This window comes from Xenopus tropicalis, chromosome 3, assembly GCF_000004195.4.
Source record: "Xenopus tropicalis strain Nigerian chromosome 3, UCB_Xtro_10.0, whole genome shotgun sequence".
NCBI lineage: Eukaryota > Metazoa > Chordata > Amphibia > Anura > Pipidae > Xenopus > Xenopus tropicalis.
Genome location: NC_030679.2, coordinates 103,788,522 through 103,812,114, shown reverse-complemented (window position 1 = coordinate 103,812,114; position 23,593 = coordinate 103,788,522). Strand labels below are relative to the sequence as shown.

At 36.9% G+C, this 23,593-nt stretch overlaps 1 protein-coding gene across 1 annotated transcript in view; it reads left to right on the top strand.

Annotated features, from left to right (window-relative positions):
* The window catches only part of fbn1 (fibrillin 1), a 123,049-nt gene extending 99,669 nt beyond the window's left edge, over window positions 1-23,380 (top strand). The window contains exons 45-66 of the mRNA XM_002936569.5: window positions 1,697-1,819; window positions 3,378-3,503; window positions 4,413-4,529; window positions 5,774-5,902; window positions 6,732-6,851; window positions 6,961-7,086; window positions 7,762-7,911; window positions 8,441-8,506; window positions 8,604-8,720; window positions 10,121-10,240; window positions 11,117-11,239; window positions 11,976-12,107; window positions 12,639-12,761; window positions 13,810-14,016; window positions 15,382-15,507; window positions 15,766-15,888; window positions 16,383-16,499; window positions 16,980-17,108; window positions 18,048-18,167; window positions 19,698-19,929; window positions 21,210-21,381; window positions 21,618-23,380. Of these exons, the coding sequence (XP_002936615.3) occupies window positions 1,697-1,819; window positions 3,378-3,503; window positions 4,413-4,529; window positions 5,774-5,902; window positions 6,732-6,851; window positions 6,961-7,086; window positions 7,762-7,911; window positions 8,441-8,506; window positions 8,604-8,720; window positions 10,121-10,240; window positions 11,117-11,239; window positions 11,976-12,107; window positions 12,639-12,761; window positions 13,810-14,016; window positions 15,382-15,507; window positions 15,766-15,888; window positions 16,383-16,499; window positions 16,980-17,108; window positions 18,048-18,167; window positions 19,698-19,929; window positions 21,210-21,381; window positions 21,618-22,001 (3,182 nt within the window). The 3' untranslated portion in view covers window positions 22,002-23,380. The remainder of the gene's footprint in view (window positions 1-1,696; window positions 1,820-3,377; window positions 3,504-4,412; window positions 4,530-5,773; window positions 5,903-6,731; window positions 6,852-6,960; window positions 7,087-7,761; window positions 7,912-8,440; window positions 8,507-8,603; window positions 8,721-10,120; window positions 10,241-11,116; window positions 11,240-11,975; window positions 12,108-12,638; window positions 12,762-13,809; window positions 14,017-15,381; window positions 15,508-15,765; window positions 15,889-16,382; window positions 16,500-16,979; window positions 17,109-18,047; window positions 18,168-19,697; window positions 19,930-21,209; window positions 21,382-21,617) is intronic.
* Window positions 23,381-23,593: the final 213 nt, after the last annotated feature.

Below are 23,593 nucleotides of genomic sequence, written 5' to 3'. Positions count from 1 at the left end.
CAGTACTTATATGTATATATCATTATCTTTAGGAGATGTATCTGCTATTGTAGCCAATATGCATCGCTAAAGGCATTGGTTAATGACCAATATCACTTTGCAGTTATTCTTTTAAGCTAAGGTCAGATGTGATTTTATTGCTATATAAGGAGATGTACCCTGCCACATAAAGAAATGTAAAGTCCTCTGACAAATACAAGAATAGTCCATAATTCATACTTTCTGATGAATGTTTCAGTCATACATTAAGGCTTGCTTTGAAAGAAAGCATAGAACATTAGACCAAAGGCCTTGCCCTATCTATTTCTAAAAGAGCAACAACTGTGTGACTGTGCAAACCTGAAACTTAAAACTAGCAAGTTCTGTGATGTAAATAAGCTGTTAGAATGCTTGCCAAACTGTAAACACAGTACCGGCTTACAGGGGGTGACCGTGCCATTCATAAAAGCCTCTGTACAGACAGAGATGTAGTCAGAGGAATTAGGGGGGGAAATGCCCAAACTGTGAAAGCAAATATAACTCCAAAGAAGGATAAACAGGGTACTTATCCAGTTTGCTGCTATAGAGTACTGTAAGTATCAAGACATTACTGTAGTGTGGAGGCAAGATATTGATGATTGATATCAAGTCTAGTTATACATCTCCCAGAAACAACTGAGTTTTTTTTTTAAAACTTTCCTGAGAGATCTCTACAACCCATAAATATGTGATCAAGTCCTTAAAATCTAGTTAACAAGTACAGTGTTTCTGGATAACTTTTAGAATAAGTGATGAAATGGAAAAAGGGAAAGGACCATTCCACAAGTTCTCCTTATAAAAGGAATGAAAACCCAATAACACAGTAACTCCTCATGATTACACAGCACAGCCTTAATACCACACTTCGCACTATTAAATAGGCTAAAGCCGAATAACTTAAACCATACTTCCATACTATCAGTATGGGGGCATTTTTTGCTAACCATGTTACAATACTTTTGGACCACAGAAAATTTGTCAGGTTTGAAAATTTCATCTGCTGATAAACCATGTTGGCAAGTGCATGGTATATTGGTAGATACACCATGCCTGTTATTCTATATTTTGTTGGAGTTGCACTTTGCAGTTAAACTGGACACTGCTGACTACTGAAATAATGGATCACGCTGCAGTTCCAACAGTTCAGGATGTCAGCCCAAAGAAATGGCACAATGGAAGGATACTATATATGTGTATGTCTTGGTACTATATCCTTCCATTCAGCCTGACAAGTTTTGGACACTGTAGAAGATTGTCCACTCTGTGCCTACCTTACAGACAGTGCTGTCTCCTTATATGACCTCGGCATAGACAGCCAGGCACAACAAAGAGCAGGTGGTGAGAGCCCTCTTTATTTTAATATCAATATTTTGGGGTTTTCCCTTTTCCTGGGGCTCATTTTTCAACAGGGGGCTAATTTGCACCTGGGCAGTAACCCATGGCAACCAAAAAGATGTAAACATCTGATTGGTTGCCATGGGTTACTGCCCAGTGTTTATAAATGACACCAACTGACAGTTCATATGCTTAGGTCCTATGACCTCGCATAATATGAAGCCATTATTATTTAATTGTGTCTGTGCTGAGTGCACAGAACATTGTTCTTCTTTGCTTTTTAATGTTAAATAGAAAATAGCTAGGAATTTATTCATTCCTGTGACCAATACTTTTCCCTTAGATATTGATGAATGTCAGAATGGACCTGTATGTCAAAGAAATGCAGACTGTGTGAACACCCCAGGAAGTTACCGCTGTGACTGCAAACCTGGTTACAAGTTTACATCCACAGGCCAATGTGTTGGTAAGTATGCCACAGACTGTGGTTTGATTTTTTGGGTATGGTTTTGATAATGTTTACAGCAGTTTAAAATGAATTTAACAAAGTTAGCGTTTCACTTTATACGTGGAAGTTGGTTGTTTAAGAGGGTCCACATAATAAGCTGAATTTTACCATGAGATGTATATAATCAACAGAACCTACAAAAAATATGAACTGTACATATAATTATGGTCAATATATATTTATCCAGCCAAGGAGTGATTTGCCATAATAACAAGTGCACACCCTGAAATCATACAAAAATATATACCGATGTCTCCATGAACAAAATACCTCTTCAGTATTATCAAATTCAGTTTAGCATTTCGCTTGTTAATTTCTTAGTATAAATCTTTACCTTTAAGAAAGTTCACTGTGCACAAACATTCCTCTGTCCTCTCCTGAAGCCCACTGATTAGGAGTTTGTTGATATAAAGGCTCTGAATTATTCTTGTGCTGTGCCCCAGCATCAGGTTGTTTATCCTCTTTTTAAGAAATGGCATTGTAGCCTTCTCTGTTAAACAACAGAACAGGAAAGCTGATGAAAATATCAGATGGATGAAACAATAACTGGAAAAGTTATCAATTTTCCTGTAATTCTTCACATACTCATTTGTTGAGTGCAAAGTGAACGGAACCTGGTTGAATTTTGCCAGTTTAAAAAGCTCCGGAAATACCAGTCATAGAAGGTCATCCAGAGAGTATGAAGTTCACACCAGCTTTTTATTGAGAAACCCCTACAGTTAGGATATTATGCTTATGTTTCTAAATGATGTAAAACTTTTTTTAGTTTAAACTATTTTAGCTCCCTTGATTATCTTGCACCATAAAAATAAAACACAAACTCATGGCCTTTCATACATAGAAAACAATAAGTCCCACTATACTCAACAAGTGCCCCTTTGGAGGACTATTACTTCCTGCCTTTCCTGATTTTGTAGTTCTAGTGAAGGCAGGCCAAACTGTTCTGTAGCTACTTTGTGTTATTTGTGGACATGCCTTCCCCAGGCCAGACTGGCCATTCTTCATCTCCTATGAGCATAGTGTGCTTACTGTGCTTGGTGTAAGTGAGGATATCTTCTCTTACTCTGCTAGTGCTTGGTGTAAGGGAAGATATCTTCTGTGACTTCTGCCTGTACTTGGTGTTTAAGGGAAGGGACAATATGTTCTTTTACTCTACAATTGCTTGGTGTAAGAGTGGATATCTTCTCAGGATATCTTCCACAGGAGTCTAGAGAAATGCTACTTTTACACACCTGTGCCAACTGTCCTCTACCCCAGCCATCATTCCTATGTTCTCCATAGAAAATTGGGAAATGTTTCTTTTTGCAATAAATAATTTTGGTATGAACATGATTGAGGATATCCTAACCCACATTATCTACATTATCACATTTTCTACATCTGTGTGAATATATGTTTTTTAAATGGAGAAAATAATTTTACTTTGCTTTTGGGTGGGTCTCAGTTTCATTATTTATACTGAGCTGTTTATGTTTTTTTTTTTATTCGCTTTGAATCATTTTTACCATCTATAAAGATCGAAATGAATGCCAAGAAATTCCAAACATATGCAGTCATGGAGAATGCACAGACACAACAGGAGGGTATTATTGTGTTTGTCACAATGGATTTAAAACAAATGAAGATCAGACGATGTGCCTGGGTAAGACTCTGTTATTCTTCTGCTTATGGATACCGCCATTGGCTGTTGATCAGGAATCACTTAAACTCATCAGAATCACACTAAGCACCATAAACATCAGATCATTTTTACACCGCACCTATTTAATTAAGTAGATCCAGCCCTTGTTTGGAACCTGAAGCGCCTATGTGGCTCTCTTCACAGTCCATTAAAAGTAAACGGTATTCTAAACTTTTAGCTTCATTCTAAAAATGCCCTGAATGATCTCAGTTGGCTTTTATTTCCTGATTTTATGAAAGTATTTGAAAGATGTTATGAATTTAAAGGACCTTTTTTAAAGCTCTAATTTAATTTCTTTTATTTAATATAAATAAAAGAATTAAGTTAAAAAGGCAACAAGGCTTTGCCAGTACCTGTTACTTTGAGCAGGATCAAGAGAGAGTGCTATTTTGAGACAGTTAGCAATTGGTCTTCATTTTTTATTATTTGCCGTTTTTATTTAGCTTTTTGTACATCAGATCGGAATTTCATAAGCCTTCTGGTCACTAGGGTCCAATTTAACTTAGCAATCAGGCAGTGGTTTGAAAGAGAGACAGGAAGGGCTATATAGAAAGATAAGTAATAAAAGTTAACAATAGTAAAATTGAAGCCTCACACAGCAAATTATTTTTTACTGCCAGGCTCAGTGACCTCATATTCAAAAGCTGGAAGTAGCCAGAAGAGAAAGGCAAATAATTCAAAAACTATAACAAATAAAAATGAAGACCAATTAAAAAGTTGCCCACTAGCCAGCAAAACAGCAATGAGATACCATGTATTTCACTTGAAAATGGTTCAGAACCATTAATTGCATTCAAACAACAAAATGGCACAAAAAAATTAAAAATGTAAAAAAATGTATATTACCTAAACCCATTTTTCCCATTACAGATATTAACGAGTGTGAACGAGATCCTTGTGGAAACGGAACATGTAAAAATACTATTGGTTCTTACAACTGTCGCTGCTTTGATGGGTTTATATTGTCCCACAATAATGACTGCATCGGTAAGAGATTCAGCCATCGTGGCTTTTTTCCTTCAGCTGCTCCAGAGTCAGCTCCAAACCCTTGGTAGGAAATATTAAATTCCATCTCAGATTTAGGCAATTTAGAAAACCTAACATTATAATGTAATAAACAGCCCGGTGCCATATACTGAGCCTACCCATGCAAACTGCATTAAGATTTTAAAAAAAATGAACAAATAGCTGTATGTATTTTTCTAGGTTTATATGGGGGTCATAGAAATGCCAGAGCTTAATTGAAGCCCCCCTTAATTAATCTAGAAATGATCCTAAATCCAGTTAAAAGTGAGTGCTATTGCACTTTAGCATTTATTGCTAAACTAGAATGTGCCATTTTTATAACATTCTTAATGTACTATAGGAGATAGGCTCCATGATTTGTGCTAGAAAAGCCCCCTTTCACTGAACTCTCTAACAAATATTTGTGTTCGCCTACACAGACACTACCAGAGTTTTCTCTTTGATAATAGTCCAAATACGAACTCCAGGGAAATGACCCATTATATTGTGGTTGGATAATGCAATGACCTTAATGAAATTATAATGACTAATATGTTTGGGTTTTTTTAACTGCTTGTGGTTCCAATGTTATTACCCTCTTTATTGGTATCTAACAATATATTTGTGCTACTATTACCTACTTTTTCCCTTTCAAATTGTAGAAAATACATCTCTAGCTCTATCCACCTTGTAAGTTAGATGCTAAAAAGTCTGGGGGGTGTTATTTAGTGAGTGTTCAGGCTGCTCAGATGATGAAGCTAAAAACAAGCAGCCATCCCATATAGGATGGGTTACAAATGAACATATTTTGCACCACTTGAAAACACCCGATAACAGGTATAAATAGAGTAAGTTGGAGATTGAAAGCATGGGATGTGGGAAAAATTGTATTAAATCATAACTTTTATTAGCAATCCTTATTAGCTGAAAGTGTTGAACCTCCCTATAGGCTGAAAGCGCAGAACTCTCGTTACCTCTACAATCGATATATGTACAATATTTCCTTGCATAGACTGGCTTCTAACATGCAACCTGGCTGCTTGTTTTTAGTCCCTTTGAAAATGGTATGAAGTTTATGAGTTGATACTAAGATGATGGTCTTCATTTAATTTGGCTTAGTATGAAAGCATAATTCACTGGTCACATGTTCATTTGTAATTAGATTTTAACCCATACAGTATCTAGTTATAATCCAGGTCTAAAATGTTGCTCTGTTCTACTTATAGATATTGATGAATGTACCACACTTAATGGTCAGCTGTGCAGGAATGGACAGTGCAATAATACCGTTGGATCTTTTGTGTGCCTGTGCAATGAGGGGTATGAAAAGGCTTCTGATGAAAGAACATGTCTTGGTAATTGTTGTATTTTGTGTACAGTTCAACTTGTGTTGTGTTACAAAGGCATCTATCATTTTTAAATATGAAAAATAGATCACTCATTATCTTTTTCATTTTAGTAAGTCAGAATAATATCTGCTCTCCATCCAGATCCTACAGGTTGCCATACATGGGCCGACCTGTATTGTACCCTAAATGGATGACTTCATGCTTTACATGGGACCATATACATGTTTGGTTACCTTTGTATTATTCGGTTGGATTTGGCTGCGGTTCCTTTTCACTTCTTTTTAATGACCACTGTATTTTCTGTGTCCTTGACAAAGACCCCCAGTTTTTTAGAGGGGTTTAGGGCCGATGTGTCGTGGGCGACTAATCTCCCTGTCTACCACAGCCCTTAAAAACATTGTTTATTATGTTAATAAATATTTGCAATTGATTTTCTATTTGACTACCCCACTGTTCTCTTATTTATCTGTTAGTTTAGGGATTGGACAGGAGACAACTGCAGGGAGCAAAAATCTATTTTATTATAGATTTTTGTTTGAACAGATAATACTCGATCCACTAGGAATCCAGAACTATCTGGATGAATGCCCCATGACTGGCCATAAATGGTTGAAATCAGCCTAAACTGCCCAACCAGATCTGTGCATGTATAGCTGATTACGGTTTGTAATCTTCAATTATTCCAGACACTTATTGGCCATAGAGTGATGGCTGTAGTGATCATTTAACTTGGTACTGTTGATCTAAGCAGAAGTTCCACTGATTTCTCTTTGATTACCTTTAACATGATTCAGACATGAGTCAGAGCTGCCTTGTATCATCTTGTTCTTTTCAGATATCAATGAGTGTGCCCTTGACCCTGGCAAATGTGCACCAGGAACTTGTCAGAATCTGGATGGCGCCTACCGGTGCATCTGTCCTCCTGGATATGTGTTGGAGGGTGACACATGTAAAGGTAAATGAAACAGAAACATTTTAAGACTTCTGAAATAAAAAATGACTCTTCTTTAAATTGTGCTTGTTGAACACTTTCTTCATAGCAATAATTTCATTGCTTCTTGTAGACATCGATGAATGTGTAGAGGAGCCTGAAATCTGCGCTTTGGGTACCTGCAGCAATGTGCCTGGGAGCTTCACGTGTCTCTGCCCAGAAGGCTTTGTGCTGTCATCTACAGGAAAAAGATGTCAAGGTAGAGTTTATTTTAAAAGGAAAAAAAACAGCAATAGGATACTGAAAATACACATATAAGTAAATATATTTTGTTATATAAATGTAATATTATCTAAGCGATAGCTATGGTATCTAAACTTCTTCAACATGGGAATGGAACAAGGCAATAAAGGCCATGTACAGTTTGCAATAAATAAATTCAGTAGCGGCATTCTTTACATTTAACATTATCTAGCAGATGTATTGCAATAACCCGGCTTTGCATCTGTACATTTATATGTAGTACTGCTAATGTGACTGAGCGATTTTTAATACTGGAAACGCACCCTTATTTAAATGATCACTTTCATTGTCACATTAATGCCTGCTCTCAATAAAGTAAATTATATGTTTCACTCTAGAAATGGCCACAAGATACTCAATCTTGCCAACTATGTCAAGGAAATCTCAGTATTTCAAGCCACAACCATTTATTGCTTTAGCCCAATCATAATTGCTTTTCAATTTGTAATGAAACAGAACTCTTTTTGGGAAGTAGTACTTACTGGAATGCACCCAGATTAATAACGTGAGTGCCCAAGAATACAAAGGGGCAAAAAAATATATACATATACCTTTTTAAAGCCTAGGCACTGACTTTTTGGCCACATTTGTATCCTGGTGCTAATTCATGAGATATTTCTTACCTTTCCAGATTTAAGAGTAAGTTTCTGCTTTACCAAGTTTGAGGATGGACAGTGCACTTCTCCCAAAGCTCGAAATCACTCTAAACAAGAATGTTGCTGTGCCCTTAATGGAGCAGGATGGGGCACTCCATGTGAACTGTGTCCTGTGGATGGAGATGGTATGATCTGCTGTTTCAGACTGGAATAACTTTAACCCATTTAAAATATTAGAACATGCAATTCAGTTACATTATTTCCAGGTTGTATTCTAACTGTTCTAAAATCTCTGTTTTACTGCAATCAAGCAAACACAAAAATCCCAGGCAATCCCAAGGGCAGACAATTACAGAGTAAAAAAAACAGCTTTCCGCCCACCAGAATCTGGCGAGCCCTTTGTTTCTAATACACTTTTAATCTGTGCTTGGAGAGAACATTTATAGATGTACAAGATATGATGTCCAAATGAACAGATGCCAAAGGAAATCACGAGAGACACTGTAACCAGAGAATGCTAAGGCTAAGTTAGTGCAAGAAAGGAACTATATATGTTTTATTGATATTTTATCAATCTTGGTTACAAGCTGTCTGATTAAATTTGCCACTTTAGAGTAAATCAATTTTTTGCCACTTTTTAAATCCTTTTATTTCAATGGTGTTCTGTTTGCTGATTTAAATGTGCCTGATTGAACGTGTTTATCATAAATGCAGCCGCCTTACAGCAGATTTGCCCCTTCGGAATGGGAGTAATAGTCGGACCAGATGATGAGCGAGTTGGTAAGAAGAAGCCTTAATTACTAAAACCATATCCTGTCCCACAGGGAGCATTACTAGGAGAATATAACATTTTCATGTGTTTTTTATTCCCCAACAGATATGGATGAATGTATTGATCCAGACAAATGCAAAAATGGACAGTGTATTAACACAGATGGCTCTTATCGGTGTGAATGCTCCTTTGGATATGTTCTCTCAGTAGATGAATGCATAGGTTGGTTGAGGTGTTTGCTTTTTATCTGTAGGAAAGACATATTCCAGGTCTTTTGACTTAAAAATGGCAACACAGATCACAATATAATAAATATGAATCTTTGTTATAACTGTGTCTCCACCCCCACATAAGTATAATCATGCTGGAGTCAAAAGCAAAAAAAAGTTTTTAGTAGTCTTGAAATGTTTAAAGGACAAGTCAGCCCAAAATATAATTTTTTGCTTAATAAAAGAAAACAAAATTTAAGCAGCTTTGTAATATACATTCATTACAAATTTGCAATTCTTTTTTTACTTATTTGGAGATATAATTGCTGTTAGAAGTAGTGTTTGCCTGTACTTTTCTATTCACATGGGAAGTACACTCACAGATTTATTTTAACTGTACTGTAAGAAGAAATGTACCAACAGACATCAACTTTTGTCCGTAGATTTGAGCACCCTATAGTATTTTAAAGGGGTTGTTTACCTTCAAATTAACTTTTAGGGGCACATTTACTAACCCACGAACGGGCCGAATGCGTCCGATTGCGTTTTTTTCGTAATGATCGGTATTTTGTGATTTTTTTTCGGAAAATTGTCGCGACTTTTTCGTTCCTAATACAATTTGTGCAAAAAAATGCGAGTTTTTCGTAGCCATTCCGAAAGTTGCGCAAAATCTGGCGATTTTTCGTAGCGTTAAAACTTGCGCAAAAAAGTTGCGATTTTTTCGTAGCGTTAAAACTTGCGCGAAACGTCGCACCTTTTAAGTTTTAACGCTACGAAAAAGGCGCAACTTTTCGCGCAAGTTTTAACGCTGCGAAAAAATTGCCAGATTTTGCGCAACTTTAGGAATGGCTACGAAAAACTCGCGTTTTTTCGCGCAAATCGTATTGGTAACGAAAAAGTCGCGACAATTTCCGAAAAGTCGTAAAGACGCCGAAAAAAATCGCAAAAAATACGAAAAAGTCGCAAAATGTTCGTTTTCAAATCGGAATTTATCCAATTCGGTTCAGATTCGTGTCTTAGTAAATGTGCCCCTTAGTATGACATAGACATTAATATTCTGAGACAGTTTGCAGGTGGTTTTAATTGTTTATTTTTTGCAGTTTTTCAGTTATTTAGCTTTCTTTTCAGTAGCTGGAATAAAAAGTAACAATAATAATAAAATTGTAAGCTCAAGAGCAATAGTTTTCTAACTGCCGGGGTCAGTGACCCACATTTGAAAACTGGAAAGATGTACAAAATAATTAAAAAACAATAACAAATAAATAGTGACCAAATGCAAAGTTCCTAGGAATATGACATTCTATAACATACTAAAAGTTAACTTAAAGGCGAACCACCCCTTTAATTGTATGTTTGCCTATTTGTTTTTTTAATTATATCATTGTAATTAGAAACAAATATTTTTTTTCTTAGATATCGATGAATGTTCTGTGGGAAACCCTTGTGGGAATGGGACCTGCAAGAATATTATTGGTGGATTTGAGTGCACTTGTGAGGAGGGCTTCGAGCCAGGTCCAATGATGTCCTGTGAAGGTACTATATATACTGACTTCTTACCTATCTCTTCTTACTTTATATCTCAAGGATGTAGGGGCAAGTGAACATCCTTATCAAACGGCACACTATTTACTTTGTGCTTTAGTGCTTAAGATTTGAGAAACCAAACCAATTTGTGACCAAAAAAAAAAAGATTTTCCTGTAGTCAGTCATTGTGTATAGTTGTTAATTGTAAGATACAAAGGGGCCGATACGTTTATCGCATGCTTTTTTGCGTTAAAAAGCACGCGATAAATAAGTACCGATTCATCAGTCTTTTCGCATGCGTTAAAACGCATATCGCATGCTCAAAGAAACGCATATCGCATGCGTTGTTTACCTCGCATTGCGTTGATTCTCACATAGATATAATACTAACGCATGATTCACAAACACATATGAAGCGTTAAACGTGCTAAATATCGCATTAGTCTGTGCAAAAATTAACACCTACTTGGGGCAGGCAGTACTTAAAGAAAATTGTGGTTTGTGAGCTTCTGGCAACACAACATGAACTTTACAGTGGGATTTTTTCAAGTATGTGTTGCGTAAAAATTATGACACCTGTCCTTTTAGTGAATCATGCGTTAAGTCGCAAAAAATAAGAAGCAATAACATTTTTAACGCATGCTATAAATAGCACTCATTTTAACGCACTTTAGTGAAACCCAAAGTCTTTTTTGTTTGTAGATTTAAATGTTTCTTTCTGAAAGCTGTGGTAGGCCATTGTGTCCATAACTTTACTCTTCTCTACTGAAGTTTGTAAATTGCAGTTTCAAATTTAAGTAATGGATCTATAATACTGATGTGTATTAATATAGTTCTTCTTCTGCATTACAGTTTTAGCCATGTTGTGTCCATTTCTTTTAACAGATGTTAATGAATGTGCTCAGAATCCTCTGTTATGTGCATTCCGATGTGTCAATACTTATGGATCTTATGAATGCAAGTGTCCAGCAGGATATGTTCTGCGGGAAGACAAAAGAATGTGCAAAGGTGAGTTTTGCTTATACAGTACACAAGTACACACTATATATTGAAAATAACTTGCACAGTATATCCTTATGTTTGTCTATTTACACTCAGCAGCACCAACACACCCTACTGTATAAGCTGACTGGCTAAACGGCACTCAAGCCACACAAGCTCCAAATGAAACCTGTCCTACTCATAGTCATACTGATACAGTGACAGAACTAATACAGATTGAGTGCTGCAATTATATAAATCTGTAACTTCTGGATCCACCTATAGAATGCAGAATTTCACATTTCCCTTATCTTGTCGGAAAGAAAAAGTCAGAAAAATAAATGCAATACATTTCTTTCTAATTTTGAAGTTGGCAACCCCCTTTGAAACTTTCAGAAGCAGTAAATGTGTGCTGGAGGCCTGATATGTGATTCTCTGCCAAGCCCTTTTCTATCAGCGTGGCTGTATCAGTTTCAACATTTTATTCTGGAAAAGAACCTGTTCCCTTCCTATTAAACTCTTACTGGGCAACGGGTTCCCAGCTACAATAACTGTAATCCATCATTCTAAGGTTCACATGCGCACCGGAGTAAGTTTAGCTACAGATTTCTTTGCATTATAGTCACTTGCCAACACTTATTATTTTTGGATGGTTTAAAAGGCTTTTCTAAAAAGATTTTACAGAAGAGCTGTAAAAATCCTCACTTTTTAGCCCTTAATTAGCTGCTTTTATAATGTATTAAATCTATATAATATTTTACAGATCAAGACGAGTGTGAAGATGGAACTCATGATTGTGAATCTAAACAAATGACGTGCAAAAACCTCATTGGAACATACATGTGCATATGTGGCCCTGGATATCAGCGTAGATTGGATGGGGAGGGATGCATGGGTAAGTGGATATTTTCTAGCCATACCCATGATGCTCTCTAATGCCAGGCTGCTGCGTCTTCTTAATGATTGACAGGTAATAGTTGCCTGCAAATGTGCCCAATGTGCCCAGCTCTGGCCCTTGGGAGGTGATTTAAATTCAAGTTTATGGTAAGGGGCTGATGAAGACACTTTGGTTCCTCGTTTTTACAGCCCCTTGTGCCATCACCCATAATGAACTTGACATGGGTATGATATATGATACTGTATATATAAAATCCCAAGGTAGGACTAGAATTTCTGCTACACAGCAAGATAGGAATTCTATTATTTGGGATGAAAATACCTGGAAATTATTCCTACATGCAGTCTTACAAAATGATAACTTTTTTTTAGTTTTTTTGAGCAAAAGATACTTTTTTCTGACATCAATAGCACTTTAGATAGTAAATTTTATTTTGCAAACAACTTAATATTTTGATCAAACCAATAAACACACAGTCCCACTAGCAATATACTGTAGATTATTTGGTGTATTTCTGTTTTTTCTAAGATCTGAACGAATGCCTAAAACCAGGAATTTGTGATAATGGAAAGTGTGTGAACACAATGGGAAGTTACAAATGTGACTGTCTTGAGGGTTTCAATGCGAGTGCTACTGAAACAGAGTGCATTGGTAAGTACTGCCCAAAATTATATATACACACCTATTCCTTAGCTTAAATAATAAAACAGAGCTATACTGTTTCCAAAAGAAAATTCAAATATTTAGATAAAGGCTTATTATATCCACAAGCGCAGTTGTGGTCCCCATAATTTCCTCACAATCAGTTGCACATAAAACCATTTTCGTTAAAGGTACTAGCATCTAAATGCTCCTCTTGCTTCCCTTGCTCTGTCCTTCCTGCCTTCCATTCTGAATTGAGGGAACCCTCAACCACCACCTCCTACCAGGCAGTAGCTCCAGGATTCCCTTGGTGACCTGCGTTAACTCAGTTGAGTTGCACAAAAAGAATAGGGGGCAATGGAGTGCATTTGCAAATGTAAATGATTCCTATAGTCACTGGATATTTGCTGGAATCAATGCCCGAATATAAGTTACTGAACCCCATAAAAAAGTCTTTAGATCTCTAATTTTTACCTATATATTGAAACTGTGTCAGTTAAGACCCACCATGAGCCCTCTAAATTCCTACAGGTAGTGGCTAAGTCTACCATCTCTGTTAAAACTCTTTTTGAATTCTTGCGTCAACTACTATGTTAGTTACAAGTTCTACAGGGAAAAGTTATTTGTATAGCCCTTATTATAATGAATACCACGTGGTTATAATAAAAATAATAAGAGAGGGATGCAGTTTCATCTCAACCAATAAAACACTCATCGCCCCTTCCTTGGCAGGGAATTCCATGACTGTCACAGTACAGAAAACAATCTTATCTAAACTTTCCCCATGGCAGATACACTGCACAAGTTTTAAAAGCTGAAACCAGAAGTCTGGAACCCACATTAGCACAGAGAACTGATACATCTGCTTCACATGCTAGACCACAGGAACACAGACTTCTTCAATCATTATAGTTGTTTTTATAAATGATTTATTGGTTTGAAATAAATCATTTGCACCACTGATATGTTTTCTGAGGTTTTGTTAGAGTGACAATATTTACCTTTTACAGAACCTTGTTCTTTTACTGTTCCAGTAAGAACTGCTCTTTATTTGTAGACAACAGGCTGGGCTATTGCTTCACTGAAGTATTACATACCATGTGCCAGATCGGCTCCTCCAACAGGAATTCAGTTACCAAGTCGGAATGCTGTTGTAACTCAGGGAGAGGCTGGGGTATAAACTGTGAGATTTGCCCCTTCCAAGGCACAGTTCAGTTTAAGAAGCTCTGTCCTTATGGTAAAGGGTTCACCACCGGCGGAGAAGGTATGTTTCATTTCTAAATGGAAGGGCAAAAAGAGAGGAATAACTAGACAATACACATTATTAACATAGAGTGGTTGGAATATACTTTATGCAAGTAGACGCAAATTCTATGCAAAGCCATTCATGCAGGGCTTTTAGTCTGGAGTGTGTTTGGAAAGATTGGCAGATTAAGTAAAGAAGGAGTAAATGGCATAGAGTATGAACAGAAACTCTTTCAATATTTATTCTGTAAATATTTTCACCAAAATTAGTACAAGTTCAAAAAACAAGTGTATAATGAATGAGCAGGAATCCCCCTTGCAGGTACATCACATTTACTGTATATTAGACTACGCTAATGCTGTATGTTCAGTTTACAGAGATTGGCTACCCAAATAGCACTATGATATGAAACACCCCTCTGTCCAGCAGCACACTTAGTAAATATCTTATTCACAGAGGGCATGTTCTGGAAAGGTCAGGCTGGAATCAGTTTCCACTTCTAATCCCCATTTTGGCCAAACTACACTAAAAATAAACTTCCTTGACTGAAAGTTTAATCTGTAAACCGACTCCACACATAGAACCTTTCAGTATGAAATATCTGCAATATAAATCCCTGTTTATCATAGCATAACTGATCAAGTTCTTATTTCAATTGGAAACATTCAAAGTTAAATAAGAAACACCCTCTAGAAGGAAATATGTCCTTGTGATCCAGTTACAAAGTTGCCTACTAGAGAGAATTCCAGTCCATTTCATTGCAGTATATAAGCCCTCCAGGTGGTTAGAGTTCCTGGCCTTCGGCTTCAGTATTGATTCAGCAGTACAGGTATGATATCCTTTATCTGGAAACCTGTTATCCAGAAAGCTCGAATTACAGGAAGGCCGTCTCCCATAGACTCAATTTAAATCAAATAATTACGTTGTTTACAAATGTTTTCCTTTTTCTCTGTAATAATAAAACAGTACCTTGTACTGAGATCAAATTAATCCTCATAAATCCAAACTACAAAAAGACCCCTTATCTGGGAAACCCCAGGTCCCAGGCATTCTGAATAACAGGTCCCATACCTGTATATGTTAGGTTGCCAGGTTCAGTTGCCCTGAGACATCAGCATGGGGATTCATAAAGAATATTATTTATTTCCAGGCTGTAGTTTGACACATTAGCTGTACATTGGGTCGCAAAAACAGGAGCAGGTTAAGTGTACACCTCTACATTAGAATTATCCATAGAATCAATTATTTTATTCTGTCAATGAGTCTCTTTCTGTAAGTGCCTCATATTGTACAGGGTTGCTCTAGTTTAGTACATAGTCCAACATATTAACAGACATCTCTGCCTGCAGAAAGAAATGTTAATGTTATGATTGCTCCTTACAGATATTGATGAGTGTCAAGTGCTTCATGGTATCTGCCGCAATGGACAATGCGTTAACGAGAGAGGGACATATCGGTGTGAATGCAATCCCGGTTATACACCTGATATAACTGGTACATCTTGCATAGGTACGAGTTTCCTCACTGTATGTATATTCATCCACTTCTGCATCCATAAGTAGCTAAAGAGAATATATTAGCTCCCAGCAGAGTTTCAGTGTGTATAGTGCTTGTTTTTTCTTGACTGCTCTACTATAGCTGGGCTCTTCATTGGTTATTTCATTCACCACTTTGAATTGCTTACAAACATATATATTTATACATATTTCTAACACATCTCTAAGTGGTTTGTGGATTGTCATAATCATTTCCTCATTGCTGTTTCAGATCTGGATGAGTGCAGTCAGTCACCCAAACCTTGCAACTTTATATGTAAAAACACAGACGGGAGTTTCCAGTGTTCCTGCCCAAGAGGATACATTCTGCAGGAGGATGGACGAAGCTGCAAAGGTGGCACAGAAATACAGCCATACTAAAACCAATCAGAAGGAGCTTTAATACATACAGTTTACACCAAAGATTTGTAGTCCTCTGTTATATTTGTAATTACATATTAAGTAATGGCCAGTTTATTTTCCAATTATATTTCCTAGTCTGTATTTATAGGGAATACAAGGTGCTAGGGAGCCCTGCACTTACTGCCTGCTTATTGGGCTCCCTTGCACCCATCAGTGATATGCTTTTGCACCTTGTGCTGGAATCTTTAATTCGGAGCAAGATGCAGAGTACAGAGGCCGGTGGTCTAAGGGCTAGGTGCATGTGGTGTATAGGGCTTAAAGGGTCATGATTCTGAAGCCCCTAGCACTCGCACATTTGTACTTAGCCCTTCATAAACAACCACTGTATTCTGTTCCACTGGATCACAAAAAAGTAGTAAAAGATAATATTGTATTAGTAGTTTAAATTAAGCTACTTTCCTATTTTTTCCTATATTATCTTTTCAGACCTCGATGAATGTGCAACAAAACAACATAACTGCCAGTTTATTTGTGTTAACACCATTGGAGGATTCACCTGTAAATGCCCCCCTGGTTTCACGCAGCATCACACAGCATGCATTGGTGAGTGCATTACTATATACTATATCTATATTTTCCGTATAACAACTACACAAAGACATCATTTTAGCACCATCAGATCTGGAACATTTTTTCCAATGTGAGAATTTTATCTCTACCCATTAGACCCATGTACCTTATTGAATTACCAAATTTCACTTGCTGTACTCTTTATCATTTTTCAGAAGGTAATTTAATAGGCCAATTTAATTAAGCATTCTGTACCATATTAATGTTAACTTAAAGACGAACTACAGCTTTAATAAATCAGCCCCTTAGTTTGCATCATGTACAAATAGCAAGAAGAATATTTCTATGGTGAGGGTTGAGATGATTCAGATACGACTGCATAAAATGTAAATATTTTACCTAGCTCAAGACACAGTTATTTTAAATCTCTAACATCTTAGGAGGCCACATTACTTATCTCTTGAATTCTAAATGGAATTATTTTGTGATGAGCACTTCCATTGCCTTTGTCAGACAACAACGAGTGTGCTTCAGATGTTAGTCTATGTGGAGCTAAAGGTATCTGCCAGAATACCCCGGGGAGCTATTCTTGTGATTGCCAGCGTGGATTTACTCTGGATCAGAGTGGAGCTGCTTGTGAAGGTACTGTGTGTGTGTGTACAGCAATATATTTATTTTCATTCCAGGCTTTCTGTTTAGCTCCTTGTTAGCAGTGCAGTACAGCCCCTGCTAGTAATACTTAGAGGAAAAAAGAGCTAAACCATAGTATTTTCTGTTTCAAACTAAAAAGGGTCTTTTGAATTTTCAAATGCAGAACTGCACTGTTTTTATATTAACTATATTAACTTGGTTTCCCCTTGAGGTCTGTATTAGTATTTTTTGGTCCAGCTGATTTCTTAAGCCTCTGTCTTTACGGCTTCTGATCATAAGGCTTTGAAAAATGTCAGTACTTCTTGGCAACCTGGCGCTGAGGAGGAGTTACTTTTGCCAAAGTGAAAAGACATTGCAACTATTTATTGCCAGCAAAGCATTGTTAGACTTGCCGAGGATAGGGATGATGCTTAATAAAACAAGATTAATGATGCTTAATAAAACAAGATAAACAAGATTGATTTTTCACTGTTACAGCTGCTGAGAACAATTAGGAAATTCGGTTGCCATCCCCTTGAACAAGCAGCAACCCATCTTCCGCTGCTTTTAAGTGACTTGGGTTTGAATTTCAGCTGGATGTAACACAGATAATCCTCATTATTATTATTATTATTTTTTTTTTATCCCCGGGAAATTAGGTTCTGGGAATGACATATAAATCATTTCTAAATGGTGTCAGTATCCGTTTAAGAATGACAAAATATAAGAAGCAAAATACAATATGTAATCACTGTCTATGGAACTGAAAACTTGTCCAGGGCCTATTCTTGAACAGTACTGTGTTTAGCACACTCCCCTGTATGCATATTGGAAAGAATGGCTTTATGTAGCGATTATATGATCTTCATTGTCATAGAGGCTGATAACCTTATCATTTCTACTATAGTACTAAATCTAGATCCGAAAAAAATCTCAATATTTTATTTCTAGATGTTGATGAATGTGATGGAAGCCATCGTTGTCAACACGGATGCCAAAATATAGTTGGAGGGTATAGATGTAGCTGCCCACAAGGATATCTTCAGCATTACCAGTGGAATCAGTGTGTGGGTAAGTAATATTGCACAAAAAGCATTAGAAGCTTACAGACACATTTTAAGGAATGGTGTTTCTTATAGCCGATATTTTATTCCTATTACTTTAGTTGTGCTTTAGTACCAGTATGGCTACAGACTGACCAAGACATATCCAGCCATTTGTCATGGTGTTCTAGCTTAAGTGATTTGAGCATGTCTAAGTGCAGACTGTGGGTGGAACACAGTGGAGGCAGGCTTTAATAAAGCTAAATTACGGAACATGTTGTGCTTGGACACAGTACAATCAAAAATAATATCCCTACTCCATCAGCAGTTACAGTATCTGCATTGTCTTTAGATGAAGTCTGGATATTCAGCATCGGAAAATACAGACTGGGGTTTCAAAATTACCAGATGATATAGTAACATAGTAAGTTGGGTTGAAAAAAGACATACGTCCATCAAGTTCAACCATAATGCCTATATATAACCTGCCTAACTACTAGTTGATCCAGAGGAAGGCAAAAAACCCCATCTGAAGCTTCTCTAATTTGCCGCAGAGGGGAAAAAATTCCTTCCTGACTCCAAGATGGCAATCGGACCAGTCCCTGGATCAACTAGTACTAAGAGCTATCTCCCATAACCCTGTATTCCCTCACTTGTACTGAGAGCTATCTCCCATAACCCTGTATTCCCTCACTTGTACTGAGAGCTATCTCCCATAACCCTGTATTCCCTCACTTGTACTGAGAGCTATCTCCCATAACCCTGTATTCCCTCACTTGCTAAGAATCCATCCAGCCCCTTCTTAAAGTTATATAATATATAATAATATAATTTGCATTTAAATACATTTGTTCTTAATATGGTCTGATATAAGTAAGGGGTCTTATCGCACAACACAGACCTGTTTGGTAAATGAAGATCTCTGCTATATCTCTTATTAATAAGCACATTGCGTGTTAGTTGGATCCTAGTTGCCTCGCAAAGCATAGCTTGGTGTAAGATGTCACTTGGATATAAGATGATTGTGTGTATTCTTATTTAGGTGGTTTGGCTTATAACAAACAATCCCTAACATTCATTTAATTTACTCTGATTATATAACTATGTGATAATTTAGCTGACAGTTACTTTCCATTTAAAGAGAAAAAGGACTATTTCAGCTCAACATTTTAATGAGGTATATGACATGATGGAACGCTAACACCACTTAGTGTGGTTTTGGAACTTTAGAGAATCGTTTTTGTTTCTGAATATCAGCACAAATCCCTCCTCTGCAGCCTTATTTGAACTCATTGGCAAAAAAGCTTCAGTAGAAGCAAAAAATCAATAATAAATGAAACCAGTCGTTCTACACTATCACACACTGCCAACACTATATCACACTTGATAAAGGGCTTTGCCGTGTTCACCACTACCCAATGTTGCCAATGCTGAATGCCTGAGAATTTGGAGGGGAGGAGGTCAATATGCAGCCCACACAAACCCACTCTATCTATCTACTCAATCCATTATAAAATATTATTAGTCTCACTAAATCATTAATTATGTTTCCCTGCAGATGAGAATGAATGTCTGAATGCCCATGCCTGTGGAGGAGCCTCCTGCCACAACACTCTTGGAAGCTTTAAGTGCATGTGTCCTACAGGATTTCAGTTTGAGCAGTTTGCTGGAGCGTGCCAAGATGTCAATGAATGCAGTTCTAGTCAAGCACCTTGCAGTTTTGGCTGTTCTAACACAGAAGGTGGCTACGTTTGTGGATGTCCACCTGGATATTTCCGAATAGGACAAGGGTAAGACATATTTTGATGTGTAAAGTACAGATTCTTAACTAATGCTGCATGTAGTTTATCCTTTCTGCTGCTGGTGTAATCATGCACTTCGGCAGATCTACAGAGTGTTTAATTTACACGGGGTTAAACTTACAGTCCTGTGGTTCCCCCATACCTCTTGGCATAAATAACTTGTTGCCTTGCATCCTACTGTATTTTCTGCCTGCTGTTCAAGTCACATTCTATATAATTGACCTGGATTCTCAACCTGCAATGTTTCTGCAAAATGTAGCAGGCAAATGCAGCCCATTGTTATTTGCTGCTGCTTAAATACACTAATGAAACCAATGTGTGCAGGGAATGAATTAAGGCAATTACTGATATTAAACCTTGCCTTGCCAGATTTTATCTTGCTTTCTTTACTTTTCACTAGCAATATTTGCTCAGCTTCTTCCATTATTTACAGTTTGGCTGGCTATAACCTTGCTTCTGACCTTTCATAGCCCTCCTATAAGTGTTTTATTGCATACCTTCATGTGGCTAGTATTGGAAGTCTCTAGGCAGTGCATTAGTTGGAACCTAAATTATGCTCATCTCTGATCTATATTGGATCAGCACATGGCCAGATACTAGTTGGGCCAAGTCAGAAAGTCCATAACAAAGAAAAGCATTTGGATGTGGTATTGATTCTTGGCCAAAACTCACTATCTGAAGCCTGAAGGTTTAAGAAACAATGCTTTAGTGACTTGCTTAGAACCAAGAAGGTTGTGTGGAGAGGTTAAGAACTATATGGTAATTTATCAACCCTCAATGGGTTTTACTAAGAGGTAACAATATTTACCTCTTGGTAAAACAGTTCCTTTCTGCTCTGAAATTAATAATTGAAAAAGTGCAGAAAACATTTGTCCTCAAAGAAACACATGAAGGAGCCATGACTGCGAGGGCTGAGCAGTACTGAGCACTATCTCTCAGAGGGAAACATTCTGCTGGCAGGAAGTTAAATTATGAACACACTGACACATGTATTGCCTGTAGTACCCATATGACAAACAACTCTGCAAACAAAAGAACAGCGTCCTTTATAAACTAGGATTTGGTAACTAAAGGCAAATACAGGAAAATGTGACACAAGTGGTTATTGCTTGAGGACCTTGCTACATAAAACAATATTTATTTTTCCGCAAATGTATTGACTATATCTGCTGTAATTTAATATGATGTCTGATTTACAATGACTGGCTTTCTTTGAGTGTGTGTGAAAATGTAAAATATAATATTTATTATTTTCTCTTGCTTTTCAGTCACTGTGTAACGGGAGGAGGACTAAGTAGAGCTCAGGACATGGCTGTCAGTGGGGAAATAGATGACAACTCTCTGTCACCTGAAGCTTGCTACGACTGTAAAATAAATGGCTATCCTAAGAGAGGAAGGAAAAGAAGGAGCACTAATGAGACAGCCCTAAATGGCGAAGAGGTAAAATATTTTTATCCATAATTAGTTATTATTTAGGATGATAGTTCATTTTAAATAAATATACTGTATGTAAGTATATAAATATATATATAGGCAGCTATATAGATGCTGATTTCCATAGCAGTTACATTTTCAAACTTTAGACCCGCTGATAATTACATGTTCCTTCATTATGCCAAAAACTGTTTTTGAGCTGAGCTCCCATTTAAGATGTTTTCCTTTTTCTACATTTTCAGGAACAACTGGAACCCCCAGTTAGTCTTGAAAGTTGGGATATTGAAAAACCATTAATCCTATCCTTCAACATATCTCACCTAAACAACAAAGAACGTATTTTAGAGCTCACGCCTGCTCTAAATACGTTAACGAACCACAACAGATATTTAATAGACTCTGGAAATGAAGATGGACTCTTTAGAATAAACCAAAAAGATGGTATAAGTTACTTACATCTGACAAAGAAGAAGCCAGCGCCCGGTTCCTACTCCATAGAGATCAACAGTGTTCCTCTCTACAAGGAGAAAGAGCTTTTCCAGCTTGAAGATAAACATGACAGAGACTACCTCAGCGGGGAACTGGGCGACATTCTTAAAATGAAAATTACAATCCTACTCCATTAATTTTCCAGTCAAAGAAGAACCAAATGAAAGCACAGATGGACAGGTTGACATGAATGTTACCCTCGCTGATTTGCCAAAGCCTAGGTACAAAACCTCATAAATGTTTTTTTCTATTTTTTTAAAGAGCATTTTCTTATTTTCATCTGTTGAGACATGCAAGGTACAGGATCAGATTCCCAGCTCATTACAACCACTTTCTCAGGCCTCTTGAAAAATCGGAATTTAGACCTGGGGACTTTTATTTGGAAGTTGTGCTGAAAGATTCGAGAATATCAGCACAGGGACTCAAATTGATCCTCTTGATGGACTTCTCTATTTTATAAATGAAAATTTGATATAAAACCAACAACTCAATCTGTCCAACCTTTAGAATACATTTTTTTTGGTGCTAGAAACTTTGGAAGTTTTTTTTTTTTTCCTTTTAATAAATGCACTGTAATATTTACACAACTTAAAAGCCAACAGTTACTCTGTGTAAACATCTACAATTTACAACTCAACCAAAGTTAGCTCTAGTTTATCTCAGTTATCTTTATATGTCATGTAAATGACATGTGTGTATACTGTAATCATGCCTTTATTTATCCTCAAAGCATCTGTAAAGTAGATGGTAACCCGTCAGTCAGGGTTTGTTTTTTCATTTTAACGGTGCTTGTAAACGACCAACTACTTGTTAAACGTATACACAAACCTAGTGGTGCAACTTCTGTGACTAGGTAATGCACTGAGGTCAGGTGACCATACATGATTGACAGATTATCAGTGCCGTCTTACAATATGACATTACATTGCACATCAGGAGTACCCAGAGGCGTTTGAACAAAGGGCTCAATGTCATAAAAGTTACAATAAATCAGTATTATTATTTGTAATATTGCATTTTATTACTTGACCAAGCCAAAGTAGCTTTGTTACACCCTGCTTTTTAATTGTATAACATTTTCCATTACTGTATGTTTAGTTCATCCATTGATGGATAGAGGAAAATCAAGACAATATGCTTTCTTGTGATGTCCTGTGGTACTCAGTTTTGCCTAACCGAAAACACACAAAAAAATGTCTTTCATATTTGTGAAAAAAGAAAAATGTACAAAATAAATCAGCAAGCAGTTGCTGTGACTCTTACCAATAAGAATGTATGAAGGAAAGTCTTCTTTGTGCAGAAGGTCACATAGTAATGCTGTACATGCACACTGTAAATTGTTCTGGCTTGTCATTGTATGGTATTGTAAAGACTGCACACAAATAATATTTCTGATGAGCCATACAGAGAAATGTTATTATATTGAACAAATCTATAAGCTTTGCACTAGGAAAGGTATATCCATGGAATAACATTAAATAAAAGGGTTAAGAAAAACCTCACCAGCTATACTATTTACACTTGTACAGTGTGCTCTTTTCCATATATGTGTTACGTTTCTAGAGGTATGTGCCAATGGGTAATCCTAAATAGAAAACTGACTTATTTAAGTGCTAAGGGACATCCCCCTGGCTTGTACAATTCACAAGGAATGCAAACAGACCAAGGGCACACATACATCAGCCAATGAATGGACTGAGCTCTGTCTATTACTCCCACACTACTTCCT